Source organism: Hypanus sabinus, chromosome 7 (genome assembly GCF_030144855.1).
Source record: "Hypanus sabinus isolate sHypSab1 chromosome 7, sHypSab1.hap1, whole genome shotgun sequence".
NCBI classification, from domain to species: domain Eukaryota; kingdom Metazoa; phylum Chordata; class Chondrichthyes; order Myliobatiformes; family Dasyatidae; genus Hypanus; species Hypanus sabinus.
In genome coordinates this window covers 181,330,574-181,349,083 of record NC_082712.1, presented here as the reverse complement: position 1 = coordinate 181,349,083, position 18,510 = coordinate 181,330,574, and the positions used below count along the sequence as shown (strand labels likewise).

At 43.9% G+C, this 18,510-nt stretch overlaps 1 protein-coding gene across 1 annotated transcript in view; it reads right to left on the bottom strand.

The window, feature by feature from the left end:
* Positions 1 to 18,510, bottom strand: part of LOC132397460 (26S proteasome non-ATPase regulatory subunit 13-like) — an 82,533-nt gene that overhangs the window by 51,699 nt on the left and 12,324 nt on the right. Inside the window, exons 2-6 of the mRNA XM_059976282.1 lie at positions 9,127 to 9,205; positions 9,010 to 9,044; positions 7,194 to 7,249; positions 5,024 to 5,067; positions 4,799 to 4,885 (exon numbers count right to left, since the gene is read on the bottom strand). Of these exons, the coding sequence (XP_059832265.1) occupies positions 4,799 to 4,885; positions 5,024 to 5,067; positions 7,194 to 7,249; positions 9,010 to 9,044; positions 9,127 to 9,205 (301 nt within the window). The remainder of the gene's footprint in view (positions 1 to 4,798; positions 4,886 to 5,023; positions 5,068 to 7,193; positions 7,250 to 9,009; positions 9,045 to 9,126; positions 9,206 to 18,510) is intronic.

Genomic DNA, 18,510 nt, shown 5'->3' with positions numbered 1-18,510 from the left:
CCATCCTTCAGGGATTTCAGACTCTTTGCACCCTCCAGTTCACCATTAATCCATCACAAATCTACAATCAGCTTCCAACACTTATCAAACCCTATAGAACTGTTAACCTTTCAAACAGTAGGGGAGAGTTTAAAACAGTGTGATGGGGAGGGAACCCATGGGTAAATTAGAAAGGGACAATCCAAGCAAGAAGCAGAAAAAGGCAAGCTTAAGATTAGAAGTATTTGTCACAAATACATCAAAACAAACGGTGAAATACATTGTTTGCAACAAATCAGATCAGTAAGGGAATGTTGCATGGCAACATTGAATGTCAACAACTCACTAACCCTAACCACACATCTCTGCATGTGGGAGGAAACTGGAGCACCCAGAGGAAACCCAAATGGTCACAGGGAGATGGTACAAACTCCCCAGAGAGAGTGCTGGGAACTGAACCCCTATCTTAGCAGATGCTGTAGTGTTACACTCACCACTACAGTAACATGCATCCCAAATCATGCAGCAGTTCAAGTAGAAAAAAAGAGCAATTAACTATTAGATGTTCCTCTGTGCCAATCCATGACCGTCTCCACACTCCTCATCCCTCTCACCCTTCATCACTGATACCACACTCCTCATCCCTCTCACCCTCCATCACTGACACCACACTCCTCAACCTCTCCTACCCTCCATCACTGATACCACATTCCTCATCCCTCTCACCCTCCATCACTGCTACCACACTCCTCATCCCTCTCACCCTCCATCACTGATACCACACTCCTCATCCCTCTCACCCCCCACCAATCCTACTCCTCATCCCATGTCACTGACACCACACTCCTTATCCCCTTCCACCCTCCATCACTGATATCACACTCATCCCTCCTCCAGCCTCCATCAGACACCACTCCTCATCCCTCTCACCCTTCATCTGACACTCCACTCCTCATCCTCTCTGACCCTCCATCACCGATACCACACTCATACTTCCTCATATGCCTTGATGTCTCTTGTCTCTGTACCTCCATCTGCCACGTTACCATGTCTAGAGTCTACCCTGAACAGCACATTCCACACATTAAGTGGGTCACCCATGGGTCCAGCGAAGATCAGCCAACAAGTCAGACTAGCAAGTTTCAATGACGTGCTCTCATTTTTCCAAACCTTTCATGCTTGTTAACAAATTTTCATTATCCCAAACCCATGTGCTTGCATGCCATCTTTTTACTTTAACCTTATCAATTATCTTTTGAAAAGTGTATACACCAGTTCTTCCTTGTCTATTTCTGTTGCTGCATCTTCAAAACTTCCTCTGTAGGTTCACCAAACACAATCACCCTTTATAAATCTACAATCACTTTGTTTATACCAGACATTTTCCCAAGTGTCAACACCTTCTTTATTTTAGGAGCCTTGTTTGTTCCCCTCCATAGATGCTGCCTGACCTGCTGAGTTCCTCTAGTGTTTTGTCAGTCTGCTGGAGAAAATCAGCAGGTCAAATAGCATACGTGGGAGGAACTGGCCCATCAAGCCCGCTCTGCCATTCAGTAAGATCATGGCTGATCTAGCCATGGACTCATCTCCACCTACCTGCCTTTTCCCCATAACCCTTAATTCCCCTACTATACAAAAATCTATCCAACCTTGTCTTAAATATATTTACTGAGGTAGCCCCCACTGCTTCAGTGAGCAGAGAATTCCACAGATTCATCACTCTCTGGGAAAAGTAGTTCCTCCTCATCTCTGCCCTAAAAATTTTGAGGCTATGTCCCCTAGTTGTAGTCTCACCTACCAGTAGAACAACTTTCCTGCCTCTATCTTATCCATCCCCTTCATAATTTTATATGTTTCTATAAGATCTCCTTTCATTCTTCTGAATTCCAGCAAGTAGTCCCAGGCTACTCAATCTCTCCTCATAGTCTTACTTCCTCATCTCTGGAATATCATCTCCAAAGCCAGTATATTCTTCCTCAAGTAAGGAGACCAGAACGGCACACAGTACTCCGGGTGCAGCCTCACCAGTACCCTGTACAGTTGCAGCATAACCTCCCTACTCTTAAATTCAATCCCTCGAGCAATGAAGGATAGCATTCCATTTGCCTTCTTGATATCCCGCTGCACCTGCAAACCAACCCTTTATGATTCATGCACAAACACTCCCAAGTCCTTCTACACAGCAGCATGCTGCAATTTTTTACCATTTAAATAATAATCTGCTCTTTCATATTTCCTTCCAAAGTGGATGACCTCACATTTACCAACTTTGTACTCCATCTGCCAGACCCTCGCCCACTCACTTAACCTATCTATATCTCTTTGCAAACCTAATGATAACTTATCTGTTTCCTCCCACAGACGCAGCTCAATCGCTGAGTTCCTCTAGCAATTTGTGTGTTGCTCCATTTCTACGTACACTAGATGCAGATTATCAACCCTGGGTATTTATTACCTTTCAGTGCCATTAATTTCTCTAACACTGATTTTAACTTGACACCAATTCTCATTAACTGCTGTCACTTCTTGCTTACCCATTATAAATCTCCCATTTTAAACTTCTGTGGACGAATGTGTTATTGCTGAGTAAACAGCACTTGAGTAAATGCTGTTGACAGCACCTTCCAACACTCTGGTAGAGGTGACATTGATAGGGTGAGTAGATTTCTCCTACTTTTCTACACAGGAGATACCTAGGCAGTCTCCAAGGTGAACCAGACCAACTAGATTAGAAACACACTAAATTCTGATGCACAAATTTTCAATTTGACATCTAGGATGCTGTCTGGTTCTACAAACGTTGCTGTATCTCATACACTCTTTCTCAATGTCATACAAGTGAATCTAAAGTGCTAGAAAACCAAATTTCTGGGGAAATCAATGGAGAGTATCAAACTGATTCAGGGAACATTGTGGTTGAGGGTCAAACCTGAACGGTGGTTTAGAAACTTACTCATACAGCATCCTTTGCTCCTGCAGAGCATAGGTTTAATCCCTGACTCCTAACTACTTAACCTTCAATTTCACTGCTTGCCAGTCCATCAGAAAACCAGCATGAGGATAAGACGAGAGAATAGGACCAATCAAGTGTGACAGTGGAAAAGTGTGTATGGAACCGGAGAAGATAGAATGAATACTTTGCTTCAATATTCAGTACGGAAAAGGACCTTGGCGATTGTAGGGATGACTTACAGCGGATTGAAAAGCTTGAGCATACAGACTTTAAGAAAGAGGATGTGATGGAACTTTTGGAAAGCAACATGTTGGATAAGTCTTTGGGACCGGATGAGGTGTAACCCAGGCTACTGTGAGGGGCGAGGGATGAGATTGCTGAGCCTCTGGCAATGATCTCTGCATCAGCAATGGGGACAGGACAGATTCCAGAGGATTGGAGGGTTGCAGATATTGTTCCATTATTCAAGAAAGGGAGTAGAGATAGCCCTGGAAATTACAGACCAGTGAGTCTTACTTCAGTGGTTGGTATGCTGATGGAAAAGATCTTGAGAGGCAGGATTTATGAACATATGGAGATGCATAATATGATTAGGAATAGTCAGCATGGCTTTGTCAAAGGCAGGTCATGTCTAATGAGCCTGATTGAATTTTTTGAGGATGTGACTAAACATGTTGATGAAGGTAGAGTAGTAGATATACTGTATATGGATTTCAGCAAGACATTTGATACGATACTCCATGCAAGGCTTATTGAGAAAGTAAGGAGCCATGGGATCTAAGAGGACCTTGCTTTGTGGATCCAGAACTGGCTTGCCCACAGTGGTTGTAGATGGGTCATATTCTGCATGGAGGTCGGTGACCAGTGGTGTGCCTCAGGGATTTGTTCTGGAACCCCTTCATGATTTTTATAAATGACCTGGCTGAGGAAGTGGAGGGATGGGTTAGTAAATTTGCTGATGACACAAAGGTTGGGGGTGCTGTGTATAATGTGGAGGGCTGTCAGAGGTTACAGCATGACATCAATAGGATGCAAAACTAGGCTGAGAAGTGCCAGATGAAGTTCAACCCAGGTAACTGTGAGGTGGTTCATTTTGGTAGGTCAAATATGATGGCAAAATACAGTATTAATGGTAAGACTCTTGGCAGTGTGGAGGATCAGAGGGATTTGGGGGTCCGAGTCCATAGGACACTCAAAGCTGCTGCGCAGGTTGATTCTGTGGTTAAAAAGGCATATGGAGCATTGGCCTTCATCAAGTTTAGGATTGAGTTTAGGAGCTGAAAGGTAATGTTGCAGCTATATAGGACCCCGGTCAGACCCCACTTGGAGTACTGTGCTCAGCTCACAGTCGCCTCACTATAAGTAGGATGGGGAAACTATAGAAAGGGTGCAGAGGAGATTTACAAAGATGTTACCTGGATTGAGGAGCATACCTTATGAGAACAGGTTGAGTGAATTTGGCCTTTTCTCCTTGGAATGGCAGAAGATGAGAGGTAACCCAATAGAGGTGTATAAGATGATGATTGATCGTGTGGATAGTCAAGAGGCTTTTTCCCAGGGCTGAAATGGCTAACATGAGAGGGCACAGTTTTAAGGTGCTTGGAAGCAGGTAAGGCAGGTCAGGGGTAAGTCTTTTTAGGCAGAGCATGGTGAGTGCGTGGAATGGGCTGCCAGCGATGTTGGTGAAAGCGGATACGATAGGGTTTTTTAAGAGGCTCCTGGATAGGTACATGGAGCTTAAAAAAATAGAGGGCTATGGGTAACCCTAGGTAACTTCTAAAGTACATGTTCGGCACAGCATTGTGGATTGTGCTGTAGGTTTTCTATGTTCTATGTTTCTAGAATAGAATGGTCTTTTAATTCTACCTTTGTCACCGGCAGATCACCAACATTTAACTTCAAAGCCCCAATCGCCGTTTTGCAGAGAATTACTGCCTCATCACTTGATTTGACCTAAATAAAGACAAATCATCAAACTAAATAAAAAACAGATTTTCCCCGGTAAAATTAATCCAAGTGAAATCACAGCAAAATCAAATACAACTGATTTACACACAGTAAAGTAAATACAATGGGAGTCAAAGCACTGACCTTTTCTTTTGTTTTTTCCAAAAATGTTAAAGCCACATTCGGATCTACAATTAAACAAAGCACATCAGCAGGCACCCGAGGAGAGCAATAGCTATTTATTAGGATAAAGAAAATCCCCGAAGTACAACTTGTACAAGTGTGATACTGTTAATGCAGTACTGACCCTCCCTAAATATTCCACAGTAGCACATTTAACATTTACTATAATTCATAACATATTCTAAAATAAAAATGCTATAATATTTAGAACATAGAAGAGTAGAGCATAGAACAGGCCCACAATGTTGTGCCGATATTTTAACCTACTCTAAGATAAATGTAACTTTTCTCTCACATATAGCCCTCCATTTTTCTAACATCCATGTGCCAATCTAAAAATTTCTTTAATGTCTCTAATGTATCTGCCTCTCCCACCACCCCTGGCAGCATGTTCCATAAACCTTCCACTCTATGTAAAAATCATACCTCTAATATCCCCCTTTACTTTCCTCCAATCACTTTAAAATTACGCTCCCTCGTATTAGCCATTTCCATCCTGTGAAAAAGTCTCTGGCTGTCCTCTCAATCGATGTCTCTTACCATCTTGTACACACCTATCAAGTCACCTCTCACCCGCCTTTGCTCCAAAAAAGAAAAGCTCTAGCTTGCTCAACCTATCCTCCGACGATCCTCTCTAATCTAGGCAGAATTCTGATAAATCTCCTCTGATAACCCTGGGAATTATACACTAGGACCCTACTCCAAGTGTGAACTTACCAGGGGCTTATAGAACTGCAGTATTATCAAGCAGTTCTTAAACTCAGTTCCCGACTAATGAAGGCCTATAAAGCATACACCTTCTTAACAACCATATCAACTTACACTGTAACTGAGGGCATTATAGATGTGGATTCCCAAGATCCTGCTATTCCTCCACACTAAAAATTCTGTGATTAACCCTGTACTCTGCTTTCTACAGGATGACAACTACTTGGAACCACAAGGTCTGTACCTTATGGTATGTGGCTGCAGACATGGGTAATCCATAATTCCTTCAAACCTGGAAAGGTACAGATCGATCAGAAAACAAACTCGGATCAAGGTCACTGGTGAGAAAATGCCTAGTTCCATTACTGAAGAGGAGGGTGCTGAGGATGAGTGCTGACAGGCCCAACTGTTAAAATCCTAGTGAAAGCTCCCCATTTCCCCCACCTGTCCAAGTCCTTGTGTAGTTCCCACGCTTCCACCTGTCTGAGTCCTTATGCACAACTCCCCACTTCACCCACCAGTCCAAGTCCTTATGTAGACTCTCCTCTTCCCCCACCTGTTCGAGTCCATCTTCAGACTCCCTGCTTCCTCAGTACTACCTTCCCCTACACCTATCTTTATATCATCTGCAAACCTGGACACAAATTCCAAATCATTGACATGTAACATAAAAAGAAGTGGTCCCAAAACCAACCCCTTAAGAACACACTAGGCAGCCAACCAAGAAAAGCCCTCTTTATTCTCACTCTTTGCTTCCTGCCAGTCAGCCAATCTTCTATTTTGTGAAGGGAGAAACCCACCTAAAGTTCAAAGGACCCCCTCACAGAACTGTTTTTGAGAGAAAACAAACTAAAGTTACAGAGAAGGAAGCGGAGAATTGCAACATTTTGGAAAGGTAGATGGATGGGAGAGATATAGAGGGCTAGGTCCAGATGTAGGTTCATAGAACTAGGCAGATTAATAGTTTGGACTAGATCGGCTGAAGGGCCTGTTTCTATGCTGCAATGTTCTATGTCTCAAAGGTGAGCGAGGGATAGACAAAATAAAGGGAATGTCACTGATAGGATGGGATCAAGGTTGCCATGTAGATCGGTGGCTGTAGTTGTGGTTGAGTTATTGGTAGCAGTTAACACTTACAGCATTTCAAACCACCACAAGTGTCATCTGGTGCGCTCCACAGCAACGAGTCAGTGCCAGATGTGTAACACAATATACATTTAGCAGTCCACTCCAACAACATCAATAGCTTTCTGATTAATGGGACTGGGAATCCTGATGAAAGGGATGAAATCTCATGGCGAGATTCCAGGAACCTTCCCCACACAGCAAACAATGGGACTAGGAAAGCCTCCCCTCCAACACCAAGTGCAGGAACTTCATGGAAGTAGATTGTTTGTTAATCCCTGGTCAGGGAATTACTCACCTGTCATTTGCCTCACTACATGCAGAACAATTTCCACAAGGGACAGAGGGTTAATCCTGTAACAACACATTGCAAAAGCTTTCATCCACAGCAGAAACAATATCTCAGTAAATTCAAGTTTGCAACTCACTCTCTTTGCAAGGTTTGCTAGAATTCCTGTGAGGCATCAAATTATTGTCCCAGATTCTACCTGCAGGCCTGGCAATGTGTGGACACGGACCCGAACTTGGCCATCTCCATCATGGACATTAGCTTCCCCACCACTGAGGATACCTCCAATAGGTGATGCCTCAAAAAAGTGGTAACCATCATTAAGGATTCCCATCATCTCAGACATGGCCTCTTTTCATTACTACCATCAGGGAGGAGGTACAAGAGCCTGAAGACACACACTCAATGTTTCAGGAACAGCTTTTTCTTCTCTGCCCTCAGATTTCTACATGGACAGGAAACCCATGAACACTCCATCACTATTTTTGGTCTCTATTTGTATTAATTTATTTTAAATTTTCATACGTATATTTCTTATGATGATTGATAGTATTTGTTAAGTATTGCCTCGTACTCCTGCCACAAAACTAAATTATGACTTTTGTCAGCTGATTCTGATTGTGAAATGAAGAATCTATCCCCTCAGCAGGAAGGTCAGCAACCAGCTAAGTAACCAGAAACATGACATTGAGCTGAGCAAAATCTTTCCCTAGAATGAGTGGGGAAGGCTGGTACTCAGAGTGTGAGAGAGAGAGGTTCCACAACATTTAACCTGGAGCACTGGAATTACAATAGGCATGAACCAAGAGCTGAGAGTTACCATTGGTCTCAACAGCTGTGTGTGGATGAGAGGGAGGAACAGGACTTGCTTTGTTGTTTATGTTCTGTGTTATTCTGCCGAGCAGTGTGGACATGCTATGTCGGCGCTGGAATGTGTGGTGACCCTTGCAGGCTGCCTCCAGCACATACCCCCCACACAGGCTGTGTTGCTTGTTAACACAAACAACACATTGCACTCTATGTTTCAATGTACATACAATAAATCTTAATCTGAATCAAAAACTCCAGTGATCACGATCTGACTACTCAACAATCCCAACTCTATCCTCCCACTCTCCACTCCCTTTCCCACCCACAACTTCTCCTCCCCTTTTTCCCTCCCCCTACCTCCTGGGGCCACGATACTCCTGCTGCATTTCAACTTGTGGTTCACAGAATGAGGCATCACAAACTTGTTTTTAAAAAAAAGTGAATTAAATAGTCCAGAAAATCTGCTAATATGACACCAAGATCCCGAGCCTGCCACAGCAGGGTCAAGGATGCAGGAGCAACAAAGAGGGTACAGAGGAGATTCACAAGCATGCTGCCTGGATTGGAAAGCCTGCTTAGACTGAGATGGGATAGGCTGGTTTTATTCACAGGAGGCTGAGGGAAAGCTTATGGAGGTTAATAAAATTACAAGGGGAATAAACAGTATCACTAGACTAGAACAGGAGAGTGCAAGATTGACGTGAGAATGGTAAGTTTGAAGCAGATCACAGGAAAGAATTTTCTAAACCGAGGGCGATGGTTATCTAGAACAAGCTGTCTAAGGTAGTGGTGGAGACAGGCACAACCTTCAAAATGCATTTGGACAAGTAGGTGAATGGGAAAGATACAGGCCTAATGTGGGCAGATGTGATTAGGGAAGACAGTCAGTATGGACCAGGGCCCATTTCAGCATTGCACAGTTCTGTTTATTGCAGCTTTCCAGGAAGGACCTGAAATGGAAATGTGCAGCAAATTCCAATACATTAAGCTCAACAGTTAGGAGTAAAACTCTCACCTGTGTTCAAACTCACTGATAAAATTTTCATACAGCTGAAAGAGAAAAATATTGAATTATAGAGATACAATTAGAAAATTAAAATAACTGTACAAAAGTACACTGTGCATTGCCTACCTTAATTAAACCATCGCCAGTGGCAAAGCAAGGGTTCTGGACAAAGCTTTGCAGTCGCACTGTCAGCTGGTGCCAGAGTCTATGGTTCAAAAAGGAAAGTTGAGAGAAAGAAGCACGGTCTAGCACACACCCAGCCCCCGCAGCAGACCCAGCCCTCTCCTTATAAAGGCAAGGAAACCCACCCCTCTCCTCTAACAACCCATGATCCCATCAAGAACCTGAAGCCCTACCCCCTGCTCAAGCTTCTCTGCCACACATTAATCTGTCATATCATCCTGTTTCTACAAAGGCAACAATCCAGAAATTACTAACCTGGAGTTCCTGCTTCTCAGCTTTTTATCTAGCTTTTTAAATTCTCTTTTAAGGATCTCTTTGCTTTTCCTTCCTATGTCATTGATATCAATACATACTAAGACATCCAGCTGCTCTCCCTCCTTCTCCAAAATGCTGTGGACACAATCCAAGACGTCCCTGATCCTGGTGCCAGTGAGGCAACATACCATTAGTGTGTCCTGTTCACATCCACAGAACCTTCAGTCTGTTCCCTGTCTACTGTCTACCATTCCCCTCCTCTCTCTTTCCCTTCTGTACCACAGACCTTTGCTCAGTGACAGTAACCCAGTCTCCATAGCATTATCCTGGGAGGTCATCCCCCACAACAGTATCCAAAACGGCATAGTTATTCTTGAGGGGAATAGCCACAGGGGTGCTCTGCACTAACTGTCTATTTACATTTACATTTCTCCTGACAGTCACCCAGCTACCCACCTCCTGCAATTTAGGGGTGACTCCTTCCCTGTAACTCTGATTGAATTATCTCCTGACCCGAACAAACTGAAGGTCAACCAGCTGCTACTCCAGATACCTTACAGGGTGGGTGCACTTCACGCAGATGTAGTTCTAACATCTGGCATGAAGAGCACACAGCAGCTATTTACAATACAGTTGGACCTCCTTATCCGCAGGGGATTGATTCCAGGACCTCCCACGGATACCAAAAAATGTGGATGCTCAAGTCCCTTATATAAAATGGTGTAGTATTTGCATATAACCTACGCACATCTTCCCACATACTTTAAATCATCTCTAAGTTACTTACAATACCTAATACAATGTAAATGCTATGTAATGAGTTGTTATACTGTATTGTTTAGGGCAGGGGTCGGCAACGTTTACCACTGAAAGAGCCAATATGGACCCATTTCCCACAGAAAACACTGGGAGCCACAAAACCCATTTGACATTTAAAATGAAATAACACTGCATACAACGGTTTTTTTTTTGCCTTTATGCTATGTATAAACAAACTATAATGTGTTGCATTTATGAAATTGATGAACTCCTGCAGAGAAAACGAAATTACATTTCTGCATGCAACAAAAACATTTTGAACTCCGAAAAAAAGACGTTGGGTTGAAGGTTACTCCATAGTTAGCCTATCTTGGATCGAAGAATTAAAAGAAAGCGCGCACTGGCGGGTGTCAGGCATTGGCAGTGGTGATGTATATTAATAGCGATAAAAAAACACGTTGTAGCGGTGTGCTACACGCAGCGCTAAAATAAAGACACTGCAGTCAAAGGTAACTTTATTCGAACTAAACAGCCTTGCTTTAAAACCTCCCTCAACCCGTCCCCGTGGGCGCGGATGCTCCAAAAGACACGTACTCACAAACCCCCGTAGGCTATCTCCCTTAGCCGGAACGGTGGCTAATTGTGAGCCGGTTCGGATGTGCCAGGAAATGGGGTCTCCACAACGTTTTTAGATTGTACAAGATCGCCATAATCTTCAAATTTCGAATTACATTTCAAAAACTAACAAACTAGGGGGAGCCGCAGCACAGAGATGAAAGAGATGCATGCGGCTCCGGAGCCGCGGGTTGCCGACCTCTGGTTTAGGGAATAATGTCAAGAAAAAAAAGTCTGTACATGTTCAGTACAGACACAACCATCGTAGCTCTTCTGGGAACACTGATGCTGCCTCGGCATCAGCTGATCCCGATTCTCCCGTGAACTTTAAGTTCTTGAGGCTGTAGCACTTTACATAGCTAGTCAGCCATCCCTTACTAGCTTTAAACTCCTTCCTCTCACTCATAACACAAGTAGTAAACGAACGAGACGCGAGGCGAACAATGCTCAAACAACGAGTGATACTTTTAATCATCTCTAGATTACAGTACTTATAATACCTAATACAATGGAAATGCTATGTAAATAGTTGTTACACTGTATTGTTTAGGGAATAAGGACACTTTGGAGGAGGCTCAATAATACTAAAGTCAGGATCTGTGGAGGTTGAGGGCTGAGGACCATTTTGGCAAGGGACATGCCACTTTTCAAAAGATCTATAAATTTCTACTTTCTTGGCGAGAGATAGCACTTTACACTCCCTCTTAGCCTTTGAGGAATTGCTTTGACCACTTAATTGCTTTTTACACAGAAACAAAGTAGCGACCGAATGAGACTTGAGGCCAACAAAGCTCAAACGACGAGAACTTCCGGGTTTTCCTGATCCACAGTTGGTTGAATCCGTGCATGCAGAACCCACGGATAAGGAGGGCCGACTATACCAGATACAGTAAGAGAGGGAAAAAAAACTGGAACCTTAAAAGAAGCTTACCCAGAGCTAGCACCTCAATTGAACTGAAGCCTCCTTTGTATCCAAACCTGACATTCCTACTGGCCTTCTCCCAGCAATGCCCCTTCTGTACTTTTAACAAGCACCGCTAACCTGCGAGAAACCTCATAGCTGTGACAAAAATCCATTACCAAAATCAGGTTGGTAATGGATCTCAAGAGAGTGAGCTTGCTGAATGCCTATGAAATGGCTTTTTAGAGCAGTTTGTCTTTGAGCCTAATAGGGGCTCAGCTATACTGGATTATGTGTTATACTGGAGGCAATTAAGGAGCTTAAGGTAAAAGAATCCTTAGGAGGCAGTGATCACAATATGACTGAGTTAAACTTGAAATTTGATAGGGAGGAAGTAAAGTCTGACATAGCAGTATTTCAATGGAGTAAATGAAATTACAGTGGTATGAGAGAGGAGTTGGCCAAAGAAAATTGGAATGAGATGCTGGCAGGGTTGACAACAGAGCAGCAATGGCGCAAGTTTCCAGGAAAAATTATGGAAGTGCAGAACAGATGTATTCAAAAAACAAAGAAATACTTAGTTGGCAAATTAGTACAAGCGTGGCTGACAACGGAAGTCAAAGCTAATATAAAAGCAAAAAGGAGGGCATAAATCAACAAAAAAATTAGCAGAAAGAGAATTGGGAAGCTTTTAAAAACCTACAGAGAGCAACCAAAAGAAACATCAGGAGGGAAAAGATGAAATATGAAAGCAAACTAGCAAACTATTTCAAAGTGGATAGTAAAAGCTTTTTCAGGTATGTAGAAAATAAAAAAGAGATGTTAATATTGGATGGTTAGAAACAGAGGCCAGAAAAATAATAAAGGAGACAAGGAATTGGCAGATGAACAATATTTTGTATCAGTCTTCATTGTGGAAGGCACTAGCAATGTGTCAGATGTTGAAGGGTGTGAGGGAAGAGAAGTAAGTGCAGTTACTATTACAAGGGAGAAGGTGCTCAAAAAGCCAAAAGATCCAAGGGTACATAAATCACCCAAACCAGATAAACTGCACCATAGAGTTATGAAAGATGTAGTGGTAAAGGTTGTGGAGGCATTGGTAATAATCTTCCAGAAATCATTGGACTCTGGCATGATGCCAGAGAATAGAAAATTGCAAATGTCACTTAACTCTTTAAGAAAGAAGTTGGTATTGGGACCGCTTCTCTTCATGCTGTATATGAATGATTTAGATGATGGCTTTGATGCCAAGTTTTCAGGTGATACGAAGATTGGCATGGGGCAGGTAGCCTTGAGGAAACAGGTAGGATGCAGAAGGACTAAAGCAGATGAGGAGAATGGACAAGAAAGTGGCAATTTAATACAATGTTGGGAAATGCGTTGTCATGCACTTTGGTATTAGAAATAAATGTGCAGACTATTGTCTGAACAGGGAGAAAATCCAAAAATCTGAGATGCAAAGGGACCTGGGAGTCTTTGTGCAGAACACCCTAAAGGTTAATTTTTTTGGAGAAGGAAGTTGGAGGAGCAGAAAGGGAGTGCGGTGGGAACCATTTTGATTTTTCCTTCTTCTCATCGGAGTTAAGAGAGGCGGGACTGTGCAGGCGTGTGACGTCATGCAGTGAAGCGGGGAAGACTTAAAAAGGACACAGCCTTAAACAGCGGGCAGCATCGTTTGCGGGCAGTGGAGTGAGCTGGGAGCAGAGTGAAGGCTTGAGGGCTTGGGCTCAACGGGCTTAGGCGGAAGTGGGGGAGGCAAGGTAGGTTTAGGTTTCAGTTTTCCCTGTTATTTGAGGAAAGGGTAATTATGAGTGTGAGGGCAGCTTGTTGTTCTCGGTGTCGGATATGGGAGGTCCTGGAGTCTCCTAGCCTCCCGGACGTCCATATCTGTGCCAGGTGCGCCGAGCTGCAGCTCCTAAGGGACCGTGTTAGGGAACCGGAGCTGCACTCGATGACCTTCGTCTGGTCAGGGAGAGTGAGGAGTTGACAGAGAGGAGTTACAGGCGGGTGGTCACACTGGGGCCACAGGAGGCAGACAGGTGCATCACGGTTAGGAGGGGTAAGGGGAAGAGTCAGGTACTAGAGAGTACCCCTGTGGCTGTACCCCTTGACAATAGGTACTCCTGTTTGAGTACTGTTGGGGGGGACAGCCTACCAGGAGGAAGCAACAGTGGCCGTGCCTCCGGTACAGAGTCCGGCCCTGTAGCTCAGAAGGGTAGGGAAAGGAAGAGGAAGACAGTAATAATAGGGGACTTGATAGCCAGGGGGTCAGACAGGCGTTTCTGTGGACGCAATCAGGAGACTCAGATGGTAATTTGCCTCCCTGGTGCCAGGGTCCGGAATGTTCCTGCTTGCGTCCAAGATATCCTGAAGTGGGAGGGTGAGGAGCCAGAGGTTGAGGTACATAGAGGTACCAATGACATAGGTAGGAAAAGGGAAGAGGCCCTGAAAGGAGAATATAGGGAGTTAGGAAGGCAGTTGAGAAGAAGGACTGCAAAGGTAGTAATCTCGGAATTACCGCCTGTGCCATGCGACAGTGAGAGTAGGAATGAAATGAGGTGGAGGATAAATGCGTGGCTGAGGGATTAGAGCAGGGGGCAGGGGTTCAAGTTTCTGGATCATTGGGACCTCTTTTGGGGCAGGTGTGACCTGTACAAAAAGGTCAGGTTACACTTGAATTCTAGGGGGATCAACATCCTGGCGGGTAGGTTTAATAGAGCTGTAAGGGCGGGTTTAGACTAATTTGGCAGGGGGATGGGAACCGGAATGATGGAGCGGAGGAGAGGGAAAATAGAAATAAGATCTAAGGTAATGAGCAGTAAGGATGTCAGGAAGGACAGGCAGGTGATGGAGCAAATTTGCAGCCATTGGGATGAGTTGCAGTGCAATCAATGCAAGAAGTACCAAATACTGGACTTAAGGTGTTATACTTAAATGCACGCAGCATAAGGAATAAGGTGGATGATCTTGTGCAGTTACAGATTGGCGGGTATGATATTGTGGCCATCACTGAGACGTGGCTAAAGGATGCATGTCTCTGGGAGCTGAACGTCCAAGGATACACAGTTTATCGGAAGGATAGGCAGTTAGGTAGAGGGGGTGGCATGGCCTTAATGGTAAGAAATGATATTAAATCATCAGAAAGAGTTGACATAGGATTGGAAGGTACAGAATCTTTATGAGTTGAGCTAGGAAATCGCAGGGGTAAAAGGACCCTGATGGCAGTTATCTACAGACCTCCAAACAGCTGCAGTGATGTGCACTACAAATTACAACAGGAAATAGAAAAGGCTTGCCAGAACAGCAGTGTTATAATAATTGTAGGGGATTTTAACATGCGAGTGGATTGGGAAAATCAGGTCAGCACTGGATCTCAAGAGAGAGAATTTGTAGAATGTCTACTAGGTGGCTTTTTAGAACAGCTTATTGTTGAGCCCACTAGGGGATCGTCTGTACTGGATTGGGCATTGTGTAATGAACCAGAGGTAATTAGAGAGATGGAAGTGGAGGAACCCTTAGGAGGCAGTGATCACAACATGATTGAGTTCACTGTGAAATTTGAGAAAGAGAAGCCAAAATCTGATGAGTTGGTATTTCAGTGGAGTAAAGGAAATTACAGTGGCATGAGAGAGGAACTGGCTAAAGTTGACTGGAAAGGGACACTAGCAGGAAGGACGGCAGAGCAGCAGTGGCTGGAGTTTATGCAAGAAGTGAGGAAGGTGCAAGACAGACATATTCCAAAGAAAAAGAAATTTTCGAATGGAAAAAGGATGCAACCGTGGCTGACAAGAGAAGTCAAAACCAAAGTAAAAGCAAAGCAGAGGGCATACAAGGAAGCAAAACTTAGAGGGAAGACAGAGGATTGGGAAGTTTTTAAAAGCTTATGAAAGGAAACTAAGAAGGTCATTAAGAGGGAAAAGAAGAACTATGAAAGGAAGCTAGCAAATAATATCAAAGAGGATACTAAAAGCTTTTTCAAGTATATAAAGAGTAAAAGACAGGGGAGAGTAGATATAGGACCGATAGAAAATGATGCTGGAGAAATTGTAATGGGAGATAAGGAGATGGCGGAGGAACTAAATGAGTATTTTGCATCAGTCTTCACTGAGGAAGTCTTTAGCAGTATACCGGACTTTCAAGGGTGTCAGGGAAGAGAAATATGCGCAGTCACAATTACGACTGAGAAAGTACTCAGGAAGCTGAATAGTCTAAGGACAGATAAATCCCCTGGACCAGATTGAATGCACCCTCGTGTTCTGAAGGAAGTAGCAGTGGAGATTGCAGAGGCATTAGCAATGATCTTTCAAAAGTCGATAGATTCTGGCCTGGTTCCAGAGGACTGGAAGATTGCAAATGTCACTCTGCTATTTAAGAAGGGGGCAAGGAAGCAAAATGGACATTATAGACCTGTTAGCTTGACAAGGTGCCGCACACGAGGCTGCTAAACAAGATAAGAGCCCATGGAATTACAGGAAAGTTACATACGTGGATAGAGCGTTGGCTGATTGGCAGGAAACAGAGAGTGGGAATAAAGGGACCCCATTCCGGTTGGCTGCCGGTTACCAGTGGTGTTCCATAGGGGTCTGTGTTGAGGCCGCTTCTTTCTAAATTGTATATTAACGATTTGGATTATGGAATAGATGGCTAAGTTTGCTGATGATACAAATATAGGTGGAGGGCCCAGTAGTGCTGAGGAAACAAGAGAGTCTGCAGAGAGACTTGGATAGACAATAGACAATAGGTGCAGAAGTAGACCATTCGGCCCCTCGAGTCTGCACCGCCATTCTGAGATCATGGCTGATCATTCACTATCAATACCCAGTCCCTGCCTTGTCCCAATATCCCTTGATTCCCCTATCCATCAGATATCTATCCAGCTCCTTCTTGAAAGCATCCAGAGAATTGGCCTCCACCGTCTTCCGAGGCAGTGCATTCCACACCTCCACAACTCTCTGGGAGAAGAAGCTCTTCCTCAACTCTGTTTTAAATAACTGACCTCTTATTCTCAATCCATGCCCTCTGGTACTGGACTCTCCCAACATCTGGAACATATTTCCTGCCTCAATCCTATCAAATCCTTTAATTATCTTAAACGTTTCAATCAGATCCCCTCTCAATCTCCTCAATTCCAGCATGTACAAGCCCAATCTCTCCAATCTCTCTGCGTAAGACAGCCCTGCCATCCCAGGAATCAACCTAGTGAATCTACGCTGCATTTCCTCAATTGCCAGAATGTCCTTCCTTAAACCAGGAGACCAAAACTGTACACAATATTCCAGGTGTGGTCTCACCAGGGCCTTGTACAAATGCAAAAGGACATCCTTGCTCTTGTACTCAAGAGATAGATAGATAGGGGGAATGCGCAAAGAAGTGGCAAATGAATTACAATGTGGAAAGTGCACAGTCATGCACTTTGGTAGAAGAAATAAACGGGCAGACTATTATTTAAATGGGGAGAGAATTCAAAGTTCTGAGATGCAACGGGACTTGGGAGCCCTCGTGCAGGATACCCTTAAGGTTAACCTCCAGGTTGAGTCGGTGGTAAAGAAGGCAAATGCAATGCTGGCATTCATTTCTAGTGGAATAGAGTATAGGAGCAGGGATATGACGTTGAGGCTCTATAAGGCACTTGTAAGACCTCACTTGGAATACTGTGTGCAGTTTTGGGCTTCTTATTTAAGAAAGGATGTGCTGACGTTGGAGAGGGTTCAGAGAAGATTCACTAGAGTGATTCTGGGAATGAGAGGGTTAACAAATGAGGACCGTTTGACCGCTCTTGGACTGTATGCCTTGGAGTTTAGAAGAATGAGGGGGGACCTCACAGAAACATTTCGAATGTTGAAAGGCATGGCCAGAGTGGATGTGGCAAAGTTGTTTCCCATGGTGGGGGAGTCTAGTACAAGAGGACATGACTTGACGATTGCAGGGAGCCCATTCAGAACGGAGATGCAAAAAAATTTTTTTAGCCAGAGGGTGGTGAATCTATGGAATTTGTTGCCATGGGCGGCAGTGGAGGCCAAGTCATTGGGTGTATTTAAGGCAGAGATTGATAGGTATCTGAGTAGTCAGGATATCAAAGGTTATGGTGAGAAGGTGAGGGAATGGGACTAAAAGGGAGATTGGATCAGCTCATGATGAAATGGCGGAGCAGACTCGATGGGCCGAATGGCCGACTTCTGCTTCTTTGTCTTATGATCTTAATTTGCAGGCAGTCGGTGGTGACAAGGCAAATGCAATGTTAACATTCAGTTTACAAGGTCTAGAATACAAGGGCAAGGATGTGATGCTGAGGCTTAATAAGACTGGTGAGGCCTCACCCTGAGTATTGTGAACAGTTTTGGGCTCCTCATCGAAGAACAGATGTTCTGGCATTGGAGAGAGTTCAACGGAGGTTCACAAGGATGATTCCAGGAATGAAAGGCTTATCATATGAAGAACGTTTGATAGCTCTAGGTCTATAATCACTGGAATTTAGAAGGGGGGGGGGATCTCACTGAAACCTTTTAAATGTTGAAAGGCCTAGCCAGAGTAGAAATGTGGAAAGGATGTTTCCCATTATGGGGGAATCTAGGACAAGAGGACACAGCCTCAGGATAGAGGTACTTCTATTTGAAACAGATGTGGAGAAGTTTCTTTAGCCAGGTGGTGGTGAATTCATAGAATTTGTTACCACAGGCAGCTGTGGAGGGGCCAGGTCATTGGGTGTATTTAAGGAGAGCACCTCTCTTTGTGCTCGCCATTGCCTTTTACAGTTTAAGATTGTTCATTGAGCCCATATGTCTAAATCTAAACTATCT